At 31.9% G+C, this 13,069-nt stretch overlaps 1 protein-coding gene, 1 long non-coding RNA gene and 1 other non-coding gene across 4 annotated transcripts; all 3 read right to left on the reverse strand.

The window, feature by feature from the left end:
• Nucleotides 1-1,011: 1,011 nt before the first annotated feature.
• LOC111891845 (uncharacterized) lies at nt 1,012-2,198 on the reverse strand. Its single transcript, XR_002850356.3, has 2 exons — nt 1,850-2,198; nt 1,012-1,218 (listed from the first exon to the last, which is right to left on the reverse strand). It is a non-coding gene; the product is annotated as an uncharacterized LOC111891845 (long non-coding RNA).
• LOC111891851 (small nucleolar RNA snoR31/Z110/Z27) lies at nt 1,649-1,744 on the reverse strand. Its single transcript, XR_002850373.1, has one exon. It is a non-coding gene; the product is annotated as a small nucleolar RNA snoR31/Z110/Z27 (small nucleolar RNA).
• A 6,982-nt stretch (nt 2,199-9,180) lies between the features above and the next one.
• On the reverse strand, nt 9,181-11,156 carry LOC111891847 (uncharacterized). Of its 2 annotated transcripts, none has more exons than XM_023887910.3 (7): nt 10,999-11,156; nt 10,407-10,493; nt 10,269-10,323; nt 10,124-10,174; nt 9,905-9,996; nt 9,715-9,792; nt 9,181-9,625 (listed from the first exon to the last, which is right to left on the reverse strand). In XM_023887910.3, the coding sequence occupies exons 2-7, from the start codon at nt 10,460-10,462 to the stop codon at nt 9,475-9,477; spliced, it is 483 nt and encodes a 160-aa protein (XP_023743678.1). In that variant the 5' UTR covers nt 10,463-10,493; nt 10,999-11,156; the 3' UTR covers nt 9,181-9,474. The 2 variants fall into 2 exon arrangements, with proteins under 2 accessions (XP_023743678.1, XP_023743677.1); XM_023887909.2 differs by having other exon boundaries at nt 10,407-10,505; nt 10,999-11,154.
• Between the last annotated feature and the right edge of the window lie 1,913 nt (nt 11,157-13,069).

The raw sequence follows: 13,069 nt of genomic DNA on the forward strand, positions 1-13,069 counted from the left end.
AACACAGTTTATATGAGTAAAATGACCAATAAGCAATAAGCATTACCCCCCCCCCCCCCCCCCCCCTCTCTTTTTTTTTTAAATCAGTTTATTTTGATTATTCCTACCGCAATAAGCTGATTTTTAAAGACTCCTATCCACACACTTAAATTTGCTTATTACGATGGGATTAAATAATAAACAGCTTATTTTTTCCTATCCAAACACCCCATTAATGTCATTGAAAAAGGGGGACCGGGTTGTTGATCCGACAGACAACTGCCTGGAGAGAGGAGAGATCTCGTTAATTTTCCCCCTTTTGATTCTCTGTTGCAAAACCATATTTCAATTCACAAATCGGGAACCTCTAAGAATTATGAACAACAATCTCTACAAGATACTGCATAGTTTCCCTTCCCGTTCAGAGTTCTACTTCTCTATGGAGTCGCTTACAAGAATCCATCTCCAAAAACTCATTTGACACTCTCCTCTGCAGACCACAGCAATCATCGCAAACGCTTTCGTTTAACTATACTACGTATCTTATTCAATTTGAGTAACTTTGCAGTTTCATGTCGTAAAATTGATTTTTTGTTCGAAATTACTTATTGACATAGCTATGTATGGAATTGTCTAGTCGAATACATTCATGGAAGCATGTTCTCGCAAAATCCGGCGTCTTATCAGATAAGGAAAATTCTTAGTAGTTACTTGACCGTTGATGGTCTTCCGGTGGGTATCATATCTTACATGGTAATGAATTGTCATTAGTTCTAATCATCTTTCCGAATTGAATATTGATGATATAGATTATGCATTTTGTGATTTTTATTAGATGAATCTATATTCTAGATATGTTTGGAATGAGGCAAAGTATATACAACCATGTCTCCTCTTAAGGAGATTGTTGATGTTATTCATGTGCACGTAGGTTCAACTAACATATCCCCTTACACTTGATAGATCGGAAACCATGTCTCTCTGGTGTCAGAACCTACATTCGCTAGTTAAAATCAGGGTTTGATTTGATCCTTGGGTTGTAAATGTATGTGATTATTTAACTTTGATAATAGACAATTTTGAAGTAAGTACATTGGAATAGTATACGAAGTCCTATCACCTAAATGATGAGTATTTTAGATCCTTTTGCAACGAGGGGAGATACAAGACATCTTCGATATCCAGAAGCCCCATCTATTTTGATTCGTCTTCTTCTCCAGAATACTTCAGATTTCACAACTGCAATGAGAGGGAATGATAAACAATACACTAACTGTATTAGTATTAGTTCAACGAATGTTTGACACTTCTATCAAACTTCATTCTATAACTTTTATTCCCGTATGCGTTAGTTTTTATCTCTCTAGACTATAGAGTACCACTGATAGGCTATTTTTCTATGATCTGACCCGAAATCGTAGAGAATTCAATGTGTAAAAATATAAAATTTATTGTTATAAACTAACACCATAAAAGACTAAATAAGTAAATATGTAAAATAAACTTAAAGACAAAATTTGGATGCACGATAACCAATTCAGGACAAGTCATTAAACCCTAAAAAAATAATCTTTTTTGATAATAAGTTTCGCAATATTGATGTTGAAAATTTTATGAATCTAATCGGAAAAAACGATCTGCAATGGATACAAATTTTTATAAAGAAATCATCAAAATCAGAAACAAAAAATGCTTTCTCATACACAGCATTGTCAAACTGTGTCAGAAGGTGTCCTAAGATTTTTCTGATTTCATCATCTTTGATGATTTCAATTCTCGCATCCACGCAAAATCTCAAAAAAAAAATAATCCAAAGCAACATAAATCAACACAGAACTAAAGAGTATATAAAAAGGAGATTAAAACAAACCAAATATTATGATCAGAAAGAACGTAGCAAGGAGATATCGGGATCATTTGATATTAAATCATCTCCGCTCCATTATCCTCATCTCATAAAAAATCGAATTTTAAAAACAGAAACGTAAGCCCGATTAAGTCGGCGATAGATTTCTTCTATGGCTTGAGAAAGGAAGAGGTGGGAATGAAACTGAATAGGATGGAGAGAGAGGAGAAGAAAGGCTAGTTTTATAGTGGAAAATTGTTATAAAACCCTAGCGGCAGATTAGATTTGCAGCCGCTATAATATGGTGTTTGGTTGAATGTATATTGTTGTCCTTCGTTGGATTAGGGTTTTATATTTTGGTGTTTGGCACTTTGCCTTTTTATAAAAATCTAAAAATCAAAAATATATTTTTTTTATTTTCGATAGGTTTATACTAGATTATGATCCGCGTAAAGTATAAAAAGTTGGCATAATAATTAAAAAGAAAATAACAGAAATAAAATTAGCTTTATTGGTAACATTGAAAAAAACAATAAAATGATTGAATTTCTATAATCGATGAAAAACTTCTTTGTAAACAACGTTTTTTTTTATTAGTTGGACAACCTTTTTTGTCATGTACAAATACCTTCAAAACTATATTTTTTAAATTTATACTCTTAAACCCATGTTAGTTGTCTTTTTTCTTTCTTGTTGATGTGTCAATGATTGCAGTACATATTGGTGCTACAGTTGGAGCTTGTAGTGCTATCAGTCGATTTGGTAATGATCTTCCGGTAAGTTCATGTTTTATTTCTAAAAAATTACATTTTTTTATATTTTCTTCTAGTTAATGTTTTATTATTGATTTGTAATAATAATAATAATAATAATAATAATAATAATAATAATAATATTGGTGTAGGATGATCCTCAAACACTTGTGGGAATTACATTTGACTCGTTGCAACAGGTTATTGTTTTTTTTTTTTAAAATAACCCTTCAAAAAGATTATTTCTTCAAACTCTTTTGCATTTTTTATTGCAGCCATTGATTTTCTTAGTTTCAAACATATATGATGTTTACACTCCTCTCCCCTCTGATGTTATTGTTTAACTTCCTAATGTGATGAAGTTATCAAAGACTAGTGTTGACGATCAGTGGACATTAGCAAATAACATAAATGCTTTTTCAAGAATCATGTAACTCAAATTACGACAATACCTTGTGTTTGTCTGTCGTATTTTTATCATAACATTTATTAAGGGTATTAGTATCAATTTATACATATCTCCAGATATAAGTCAATTTTAATAAAGGGGCAAAACGTTCCTTTTTCTTAAGTTGGCAAAAACCTTTAACCTGGAGAACACAAGTGCGACCTATATGAAAACCGTTAAATGTCCTCTAGAATCTGAAATGTCATAAGTTGTCTTTTTAGTTGAATTATCTGTCATTTTTCATTTTCATGTAAGTTCTTTTTGGGATTAAACAAAAGGAAAAACAACATAACTTTATTGTATGAAAAAATTCGGAGTATAAGGCTACAATTGGTAAAAAAAACAACAATGATAGTTCATAACATTGGCCTAACTCATCTAATTTTGTATCATACACTAAAAGAACAAATAAAAGAATAAAAAACAACTGCAATGAAAACCTTGTTTTGTGTCGCTATAAGTTGGCATAAAACTCAACAGTTCTTGAATATAGGAAGAGTATACTCTTCAAAAATGAAATCGGAAACTATAACAAGTAACCAGTTCGTGTAGTTGTGCAGTCCATAATCAAATCCAACCGTCTGAGTATACATGAAGGGCTAATTTTCTTATGAGTGTAAAATAGTCATTTACCAAACTTTAGATGGTTGCAAAAAAGAAACGCTATTGGTTCATACTTACTTCACGCAAACATCATTTTAATAATGCAAATGTCAATTTACCCATAAAGAAATTAAAAATAAATAATAAAATAAATAAATAAGTCAAACCTGAGATCCTTTTTGACAACATATGCATCCGACTCAATATAAATGCATCCGACTTAACTATATTGGATATTGAAAAGCAAATGTATTAGTTAATGCAAGTGACAGCTATTGAATGGATTTTCCAACATCTATTTTTGGATAACATCCACTTCTATATCTCTTTTACACATATTTCTGTTATCATCATGTGCGATTCTTTCTTCTATTAATAAATATAAAGTTATACAACCATATAAACCAGATAAGAATTGCACTTTTAGAAAGCATGCATATTATGGAATAAGATTAGAACATGTTTGGTCTTCAAATGTAATAATCTTAAGAATGACCTAACTATAGTGTCACACGATTGGTTTTTTATTCCAGTGAAGGAGATTGTATTTCATTACCTGGATGATATATTATCCAAGAAAGTAAGAAATAAGGCTAAATGGAACTCGATGGAAAAACGTCATTCTTCTGTTGGTTATATTGAAAAATATATAAATTTTATAAATTTTTGGAAGTTGATATATTATGTTTTGATAATCAACCTTCTATACACAAAAATCTCAAATCTTCCCGATGATAAACATTGATAGCACATGGTCATTATAATTTTTTTTGTCTCAATAGCTTAAGCATTTAATAACGGCTTAAGGATATGAATATAAACTAAAGAACTACATACAATACATACTTAATAACCTCAAATGCTTCAGAGTTTCAAATATTCTTCTCACACTTCTTCTCTCAACTTTTACATATTGACGACATGTTTCCAATGGGTTGAAGCGCTTCAAGACTTATGAAATTGTTTATAATCTGCAATGGTAACAAAATACTTTTTAATCTCAATCCAAATGTAAATTCTATTCGAATACCTAAAAAACTACATTATAGTGTCACTGCTTTACAGTATTAGAAAAACAAATAAAAAAATTCCATATATTTTTTGCAACTATTTTATAAATCGCATGAAAAGATCTATAATCTTTTTCTGGCCAATGATTTAATCTCCCTCATCATACCAAAATCATAGTATATTATTAATGATTCATGATTCATGATTCATCCGAGCCAATTGCAAGGTTTCTAGGATGAGGATCAACATGAAAGAATCGATTGGTATCTACATAAAATAGGAAAAATATATTAAAACTTAAGTAAAAAAAATTACTTTTTTTAATGGGTGTGTTCATCTGAGTGTTGGACATCTTATTTTGAGAGTTTTTCTAAGTTTTGTGCCCCAGTATACTCTTTTTTAGTCCAAAAGAAAAGTTTCATTTTATTTTCGAGGCAAAATTATAAAATTATTTGACCACTTCTATTTTTTATGATTATACAAATAAATGTTGACCATTTTTTATATTATTTTACCAACTAGTCAATCAATCTGAACTGTGGAACTAATAACTCACCTAATATCTTTTGACGACAACATCGCTGTCTATTCTAACGTTTTCTACAACTAAAAGCAAATACAAAAAAGAGATATATTTAACTATCATATTACTTGTTCCATCACTAAAAACAACAAAAATCTAGCAAAAATATATTTGAAGATTGAATTGCTACCTTATGCAAATCGACTTCTCTTTTTATTCCCTTTTTTGTTTATCTTCATCTGACATACCATCAAAAAAGGGTATTTGCAAGATGGTGTTAGATGTTCGTTGACATCGAGAACAAATATCATAATTGTGTTCGACAAAAACCCAAAACCAACATCAAGATAGCCCCGAAGAAAAAAGTAAACACACAAGCTATATAAAAAACAGAAAATGGTGAAAAAATTGAAGGAGAGGAAGAAAACAATAAAGTAATCGTATAAAATGCAAAGCAAGAGGTTGGAGTGGTGTAGAAAACAAACCTATGAACAAATAAAAAAGACAAACGCATTAACTATGTGTTTATGTTGTCTTTCTAGTTTCTGCAACAGATAGAAAAAGAGAGATGGAGAGGGAGCGACGATTCCCTTAATTCTTGAAAACAAGTGTAGAAATTAGGTTTTTTTTTTCATCAAAACTGGTAAATAAACACCAGAAATCGAAATATAAAAAATCAATTATAAGCTGTTGTGCGGAGAAACAAATAATTGACTGGAGAAGGAGGGCCCTAAGGTCAAACACAAAAAATATGAAGAAAGAGAAGGAGACGAAATAGATGAGTGCTTGTAGTTGCGATCATAAGATGAAAGGGATTCGAGGTTACACAAGGAGGAATCAAAGAGATAAGATTACGAATTGTTTATGCATAGAGACATGAGAAAAGAAATTGTATCTAGATTCGAGGTCGTAGAAGGGAGAATCGATTGAATCTTTGTGAAATAAGACGTACGCATCATTGAAATAAATTGATCTCCATATCTTCTTCCCTGTAATAAATTGAAAAGAAAATAATGTATGCGTTTGATATTTTCAAACCTGAACAAAAGAAACGGATAATGAGAGTGGGGCAGTGTATTATTTTATTTTATTTTTGTGAGATTTAATTGCCATTAATAGATTTCTTAATTTTAAAAATAATTTTATTTTTTGTGAGATTTATTTGTCTTTAAAAGATTTCCTATTGTGAAAAGTAATTGTCATTAATAGATTTCATAAAATTGGTGGACAAAAAAAGGGTTGACCAAATGATGATGTCAGCGTAATGATCTAAAGGTGGAAAAGATAAGAATGAAACACAATCAATGACTATGATTGTTGAAGATGATGTCATAAAATTTATTTTTTAATATATATATATATATATATATATATATATATATATATATATATATATATATATATATATATATATATATATATATATATATATAAACAATAAATAGTTGATTAAGAATCTATTTGATTTCACTTTAAATATGAAATAATATTTATTAATACGTACAAAAATTAAGGAAACCATGGTTGTCAATTTTAGTCTTTGTATTTTATAATTATATAATTTATATTTAATTTTATTTTATGTTATAATTTAAATATAACTAGTGTGTGAAGCATGGTGAACCACATGTCACATTATTTGTTGTTTTTTTTTGTCTTCGTTTTTAAAATGGTAAATGCATTTAATTATTATTGTTACGTATTTTACACTTAAGAATGTAGGAAGGGCATGTTTTAAATGGTATTAAATATATAATAACTACTTCCACTACTGGATCAGTTGTATAATTAGTGTATCTGATAAAGTTTGTTTCTATTACATAAGTTAATGTTTTATATTTGTCCTGCAAATTGTGAAGACGAGGGTTGAGGAAATCTGGAACTACATGTTTTGAAATTGTTGTTTTTCTTGTCTTTGTTTTCAAAATGGTAAATGCATTTAATTATTATTGTTGTGTATTTTACACTTAAGAATGTAAGAAGGGTATGCTTTAAATGGTACTGAATATATGATAATTACTTCCACTACTGGAACAGTTGTATAATTAGTGTATCTGATAAAGTTCGATTCCATTATATAAGTTAATGTTTTATATTTGTCCTGCAAATTGTGAAGATGAGGGCTGAGGAGATCTGGAACTCTTCTCATTTCTGAAATAATGTACAAGAACTACATGTTGTGTAATAGAATGCAACGAACTTGTCAAACGGGGCAATCTAAAGGATGAAAGTTTGGTTCTACTGGCACGAAGATCAAAGTCACGATTTCCCTATGACAAATGTTGAAAAAGACATACTGTAGGGAGAAAATTTGTAATTTATTCTAATGAAAAAAAAAAAAAAACTGAAAAGATGGAGCACGGGATATGGGAAGATGTGTCTCAAGTATCTAATCTGGAGGAGTTTTTAATGAGAAAGGCATGTCCATGTGAAAATTCTAAGTCATATGATTCATGAAGGTTGAGAAGGTAGAAACCTCTTTTGAAAAGAATTGATATCTCCTTGTTTGTCCTCCTTCCAACTATGTTTAGTTGCTTTTCTGTTATCATCTAACATTTGAGTTTCATATCATTTTAGTTTTTATTTCAATTTAATGTATAAAATCTCTTTCTCTCTCTCTCTCTCTCTCTCTCTATATATATATATATATATATATATATATATATATATATATATATATATATATATATATATATCAAACCACCCATCAACACCAACCCCAATATGATCCACATAAACCGAAATTACACCATCTGTTCCATAAGCATCAAAAATAAAAGCAACATATTCCACATCATTTGAAATGGGATCAAGCCCTTCTATCAGAGAATTGCTTGGTTCACAGTAGTAAAACTTTTTACACTCTTCATGCATGAAACGTTCGATGAAGGTCACAAACTCATAATAAGTCATAGAAGAAAAGTCAACATCATTGAACATGGTTTTCACACCACTGGTGTAAGCGAAAAGATTTCGATTAAATACCCCTTGGTAGTTGAGTTCCACCATCGCAAACAATCCATTAGGTTCCGATTGTGCCATTGCTGTGACTTCTTTGTTTCTTCAGCTCGATCACAGGAATGCTTCACAAACCCTAACTCGGTTTCTTTTACAGTTGATTAATGAAGACGACTGAAGTTCAATAGTTGAAGACGATAGGATTTAAGCTTCTTATATCATTAATTGACGTGACATATCTCACGTGACATTGGATCAAACAAAAAATATATATTAATTCACATATATTAAAGGTCAACCGGAAAACCTTCTAAAACTTGATAAAATGGTGTAATTAAAAGGCCACTTACGAGTTTACTAGCCTAATGTACCAAAAAAAAAACTTTAAGGACCAAATTAGCCAATTGAAGAAAGTTCCATATGCTCCAGTGAAATTATCCCAATTAATTTCACAAATTTTTATATGAAGGAAGGGGGTCGTATGAAAATATAATTGATGGTGTTTTATGTGTTGGTTATTACAGGCAAGAGCGGCTCACATCGAGAACAGTGGGCGGATGGAATCTAGTGCAATGCGTTCACGGACAAAAATCATATCAAGCAAGCTTTCATAAGTTGTACATGTGCTTTAAAATTTATACTGTACTATTAGCTCCAGTAGTTTTGAGAGACAATCTGTAAGTTAACATTTGTATATATTTATAATATGTTACTATATAAATGTTCCCCAAGACATTGTCGTTAAACACATAAAATACTGCTTTGCATATTGAGAGATTTTTGCACAACAGTATTTCATTTTCATGAACCTTCAATACTATCTAACTTTTGTTTCTTGTATGTTTAGTGGGGGCAAGAGAAGACATTAAATAGATTATTTTGTAGAAGATCAATTCAAGTCCATTCTATAACAACCAACATAAGAAAAATGAAAGAGAATATTAAGGAATTGAAAGAGTTTAATGGTAAATGGTGGTGGAATCGATTACTATATTGTTCTTGGTCTTCTGCATTGAAAACGTTTAACTAATCAAATCCACCATGCAAACACCTACATAACTTATGCAATCATACTCTTATTTCTTTTGAGTTCATGAACTTTTACAAGTTGAAATCAGGTTTGAGCTTGCATTACTTGATAAATACTCAACAATAACGGGTCATTTTAGTATCTTGTCAAACCATATACGATTCAAAATTTCAAATCAAATTTATGATCTAGTTCCTGATTGCAGAAATTGACTCAAAATGATATACTGAAATGTCATAAAGGTGACTACAAACTCAGTATATGATTCCAGAAGCTGTTGTTTCTAATACCTTGTTATTCCCTTCGAAATGGATGATTCCGGTTTCAATCCTCTGGTTCCGAGCTTTTGATTTCTTTAGGAGGTGCAAAACTCCTGCTAAGCTGAGATCTTGTCCATGGATCCAATGCTGGCCTTTGAGGTGGCTGTGGAGCCGGGGGTTTTGATTGCCTCAGCTCGTTCTCCCTATCTATAAACCTGTTAATTAAAAAACAGGCATTAATTTTTATTTTTTTTGGAGAAAATGACAACACACTTGGGAAAATGGAAAGAAAAAAAAATGTTACTCTATATATGCCATTGGTGCAGCATCACCAACTCTTATCCGAGTTCGAAGCACTCTTGTATATCCTCCTGCCCTATCTCTGCACAAACAAAACAAACAACATATATTATATTGTTTGTTTAACTTTAACCTTATTACTGAGTAAAAAAGTTTAACCAAAGAAAAGAAGAGGTTTTAGGTTTGATTTTCACTTGTATCGGTAAGCCAGCTCTGTAAATAGTTTGTGAATCACATCATCCCCTCTCACAAACGCAGCAGCACGCCTTGCAGCACAAAGGGTACCCTGCAAACAGACTATTCATCAATTCTAAAAATTATTTTGTAATGATGATATGGACAGAATACGTTCAAAACATTTCCTATCAAAGAAGAATATCAGATATAGTAATAGAAATGTAGAGAATACACACCTCTTTTCCAAGCTGCACCATGTTATCAGCAAGACGCCTAACTTCTTTTGCCTAAAAGAAAGGAGATGGAGATGAAATAAAATATATGACTTTTTAAATCTTAAAATGAAAAGGAAAATATGTCTATAAGAAAGAATGTTAATACCTTGGCAACAGTAGTTTCTATTCGTTCATGTTTCACCAGTTGAGAGACCATGGTCCTGCACAATTACAACAAAGTAACTTTAGTGTTCTTAGGTGTCGTGGATGCAAAAATAAAAATGTATGAAACAAAAATACAAACCTAAGCATGGAGATTCGATGACCAGTAGGACGATTCAGCTTCCTCATCTTTGTCATGATTCTTATTTCTTAACCAGATGTAAAACACCTGTAATGTGGACTACACTAAGATTATGAAGTTTAGGCTTAAGTTTTTTTTGTTGATGTTTCAGCATCAACAAGATTAAAACTGTTGGTGTCCATAACCTAAATTACATTGCAGTTATCATATAAGTGTCTTAGCAATTTCAATCAAAAACAAAAAAAAAAAAAAGGCATGTTACAGAATTGAACAAACACATACACCTTCAAATTCTTCTATTTATCACATAAGCATCTTAAGAATAACATCTAGGTTCAATTGAAAATTGAAGCACAAACACACATATTGCAAGCGAACTGTTACAGAACAGAAAAATGGAGTTTCTAATCCTTCAAACTCACATAATCAACAATTGAATAGAAAAACTGATACAGAATATAACTCCTAGGCATTTCATTCAAAATCAATTTACGTTTCACATTCAAAGGTAAAAGAAGGAAGAATGAAAGCTAGGAAAAACATCGAGATCAGGGGAGGGTTCGACAGCAGGAAAAATTGAACAAAAACGAACCTTAGCTGTTGGGTGCGACCGTCTCCGGTGTTGCTCGGTGCGACGTCTCCGGCCGGTGGATTCAAAGGGGAGGAGATGGCTAACGGCGGTGGCTTCACAGGGGAGGGCTTGCTTGAGGAGGCAACGATCGAGAGAAGCAGCAATGGAGGCGTATGTTTGTGTCGCTGTATAAGGTTTAGGTTAAGGGGGTATATTGGTCAATTCCTTTAAACGGTAAAATAAGTGTTTTTGATAAGCAATGGTATCTATCTAACTTATTAAAAATGATTTATTAAGGTCTAAAAAAAATTACCCAAACATTTTTATTTATTTATATCGGAACAGGTAATAAATTAAAAGTTTATTTTTTTTATTACCCAAACATTTTTTTTTTTTATTTATATCTGGAAGGATACCACCTCTGCGCTAGATGGTTGGACTATTACTGTTGCTTTGGTCAACAATCAACGAGAGACATATACTAATTTCCAGCCAAACAAATATAAACTTCACTTCATTATGAAATCGAATGGAACAACGAGTTATTTAAATTATAGAAAGTCGTATCAAAATGCTAAAAACCCTAACAACAAATAAAACCAACATTGGTATTCATACAAACACTTACTAATCTATATATGTAAGTGCAAGGACTCAAGGAGAGTGAGAGCAGCCGACTAACTAACCAGTCGAGACGGAGTAGTTGCTGCTGATATTATTGTTGGTGTAGGCTAAGCGGCAGACACGATGATCCCATGTTTTATTACTAGAAAGAGGGCTAACTAAGAAAGTCCCCTCCCCCAAAGTTTAACTAGTGACATAAACTACCCTCCAGGTATAAAACTTGACAAACACAAGCATTTTTCTAAAAAAAATGTGGACACATAAAGCATATCTTATTTTGTTATGAATATTATAAGCTATAAGTTGTTTTTAAAAAAAGTTTTTACCCAAACACTATTATTTAACTTATACCAGTGTGGAAACGATAATAACTTAAAAAGCTCACTTTTTAAGTTTAACCAAACACCCTCATTGTACGATATTAGCTCAGATCATAGAGAAATATCATATCAATTGGACTCTAGAGTCTAGAGATAAAAACTAACATATAATGGAATAAAAGTTAAATATTGAAGCTTGAAATGTGTGTTATCAAAAGTCAACGGTCAAAAGTCAACTCAATTGGTCATCACGTCGTGGCTAAGCATTTGCCATGCCGTGGCAGCCCCACGACAGAACCATCGTGAAAAAACCACTCACCACGACGTGGTGAGCATGCCACCACGTCGTGGGAACTGTTCATGGACAACATAATAGATTAAGCCCTTAATCCATTAAACCACACACTCATCTCTTCCAGAAGGATTTCTTACATCCATAGTCCTTATAAAAATCTTTGCTTTAAGGACATGTATGTCCAATGCATGTCTTAAACAATTGTTAGGTCAAAAATGGTGAAAATGAGGTCAAAGCCTCATACATGGGACCAAAACTCCATAACACTTCAGCTTTTGAACATGAAACCATAAAGGGACCTCAAGGATCCATAAAATTGCCAAATTTATGGAATCCATCCATTAAAACCACCTTAAACATGGAGAAAAGTGCATACAAGTCTATATATAGAAAGATGGCACACAAAGGTATGAAATTATGGACTTGCAATGGTCCATAATGTGTGCAAGAAGGTGGTGGGAAGACTTGCTTGTTGGATCTTTGCTCAATGGGCACCTTCTTTTTATTCTATACCCCCAAAATCCACCAAAAAGCTTCAAGGTGTCAACAATGGAGGCTAGGGATCGTTTTAGGTCAAGAGGGAGTAATGGAGGCTGAGGTGAGCAAACCCTAGTCATCTCATCCCTTAAATAGTGCTCTTAAACATGAAAAATAAGGTTTGTATATTGGTCGTCACCACGTCGTGGTGCACACAAAAAAGGCGCGTTTTAAACTCAATTGTGACCACGTCATGGTGCTTCCTCCACCACGTCATGGTCAACATAAAATCCATAATTGAAATATTTAATCGCCAAAAACACAAAGAATCATTTACCTGAAACTGGTGTTACAATTCTCCCCCTTTTGAACTAGA

The sequence above is a fragment of the Lactuca sativa genome, chromosome 3 (genome assembly GCF_002870075.4).
Source record: "Lactuca sativa cultivar Salinas chromosome 3, Lsat_Salinas_v11, whole genome shotgun sequence".
NCBI lineage: Eukaryota > Viridiplantae > Streptophyta > Magnoliopsida > Asterales > Asteraceae > Lactuca > Lactuca sativa.

Coding starts and splice junctions, on each gene's coding strand:
- LOC111891847 (XM_023887910.3), bottom strand. CDS start 10,462: ATGACAAAGATGAGGAAGCTGAATCGTCCTACTGGTCATCGAATCTCC. Junction 9,997..10,123: donor TGGTGCAGCTTGGAAAAGAG/GTGTGTATTCTC, acceptor GTCTGTTTGCAG/GGTACCCTTTGTGCTGCAAG. Junction 9,793..9,904: donor GAGCTGGCTTACCGATACAA/GTGAAAATCAAA, acceptor TTGTTTGTGCAG/AGATAGGGCAGGAGGATATA.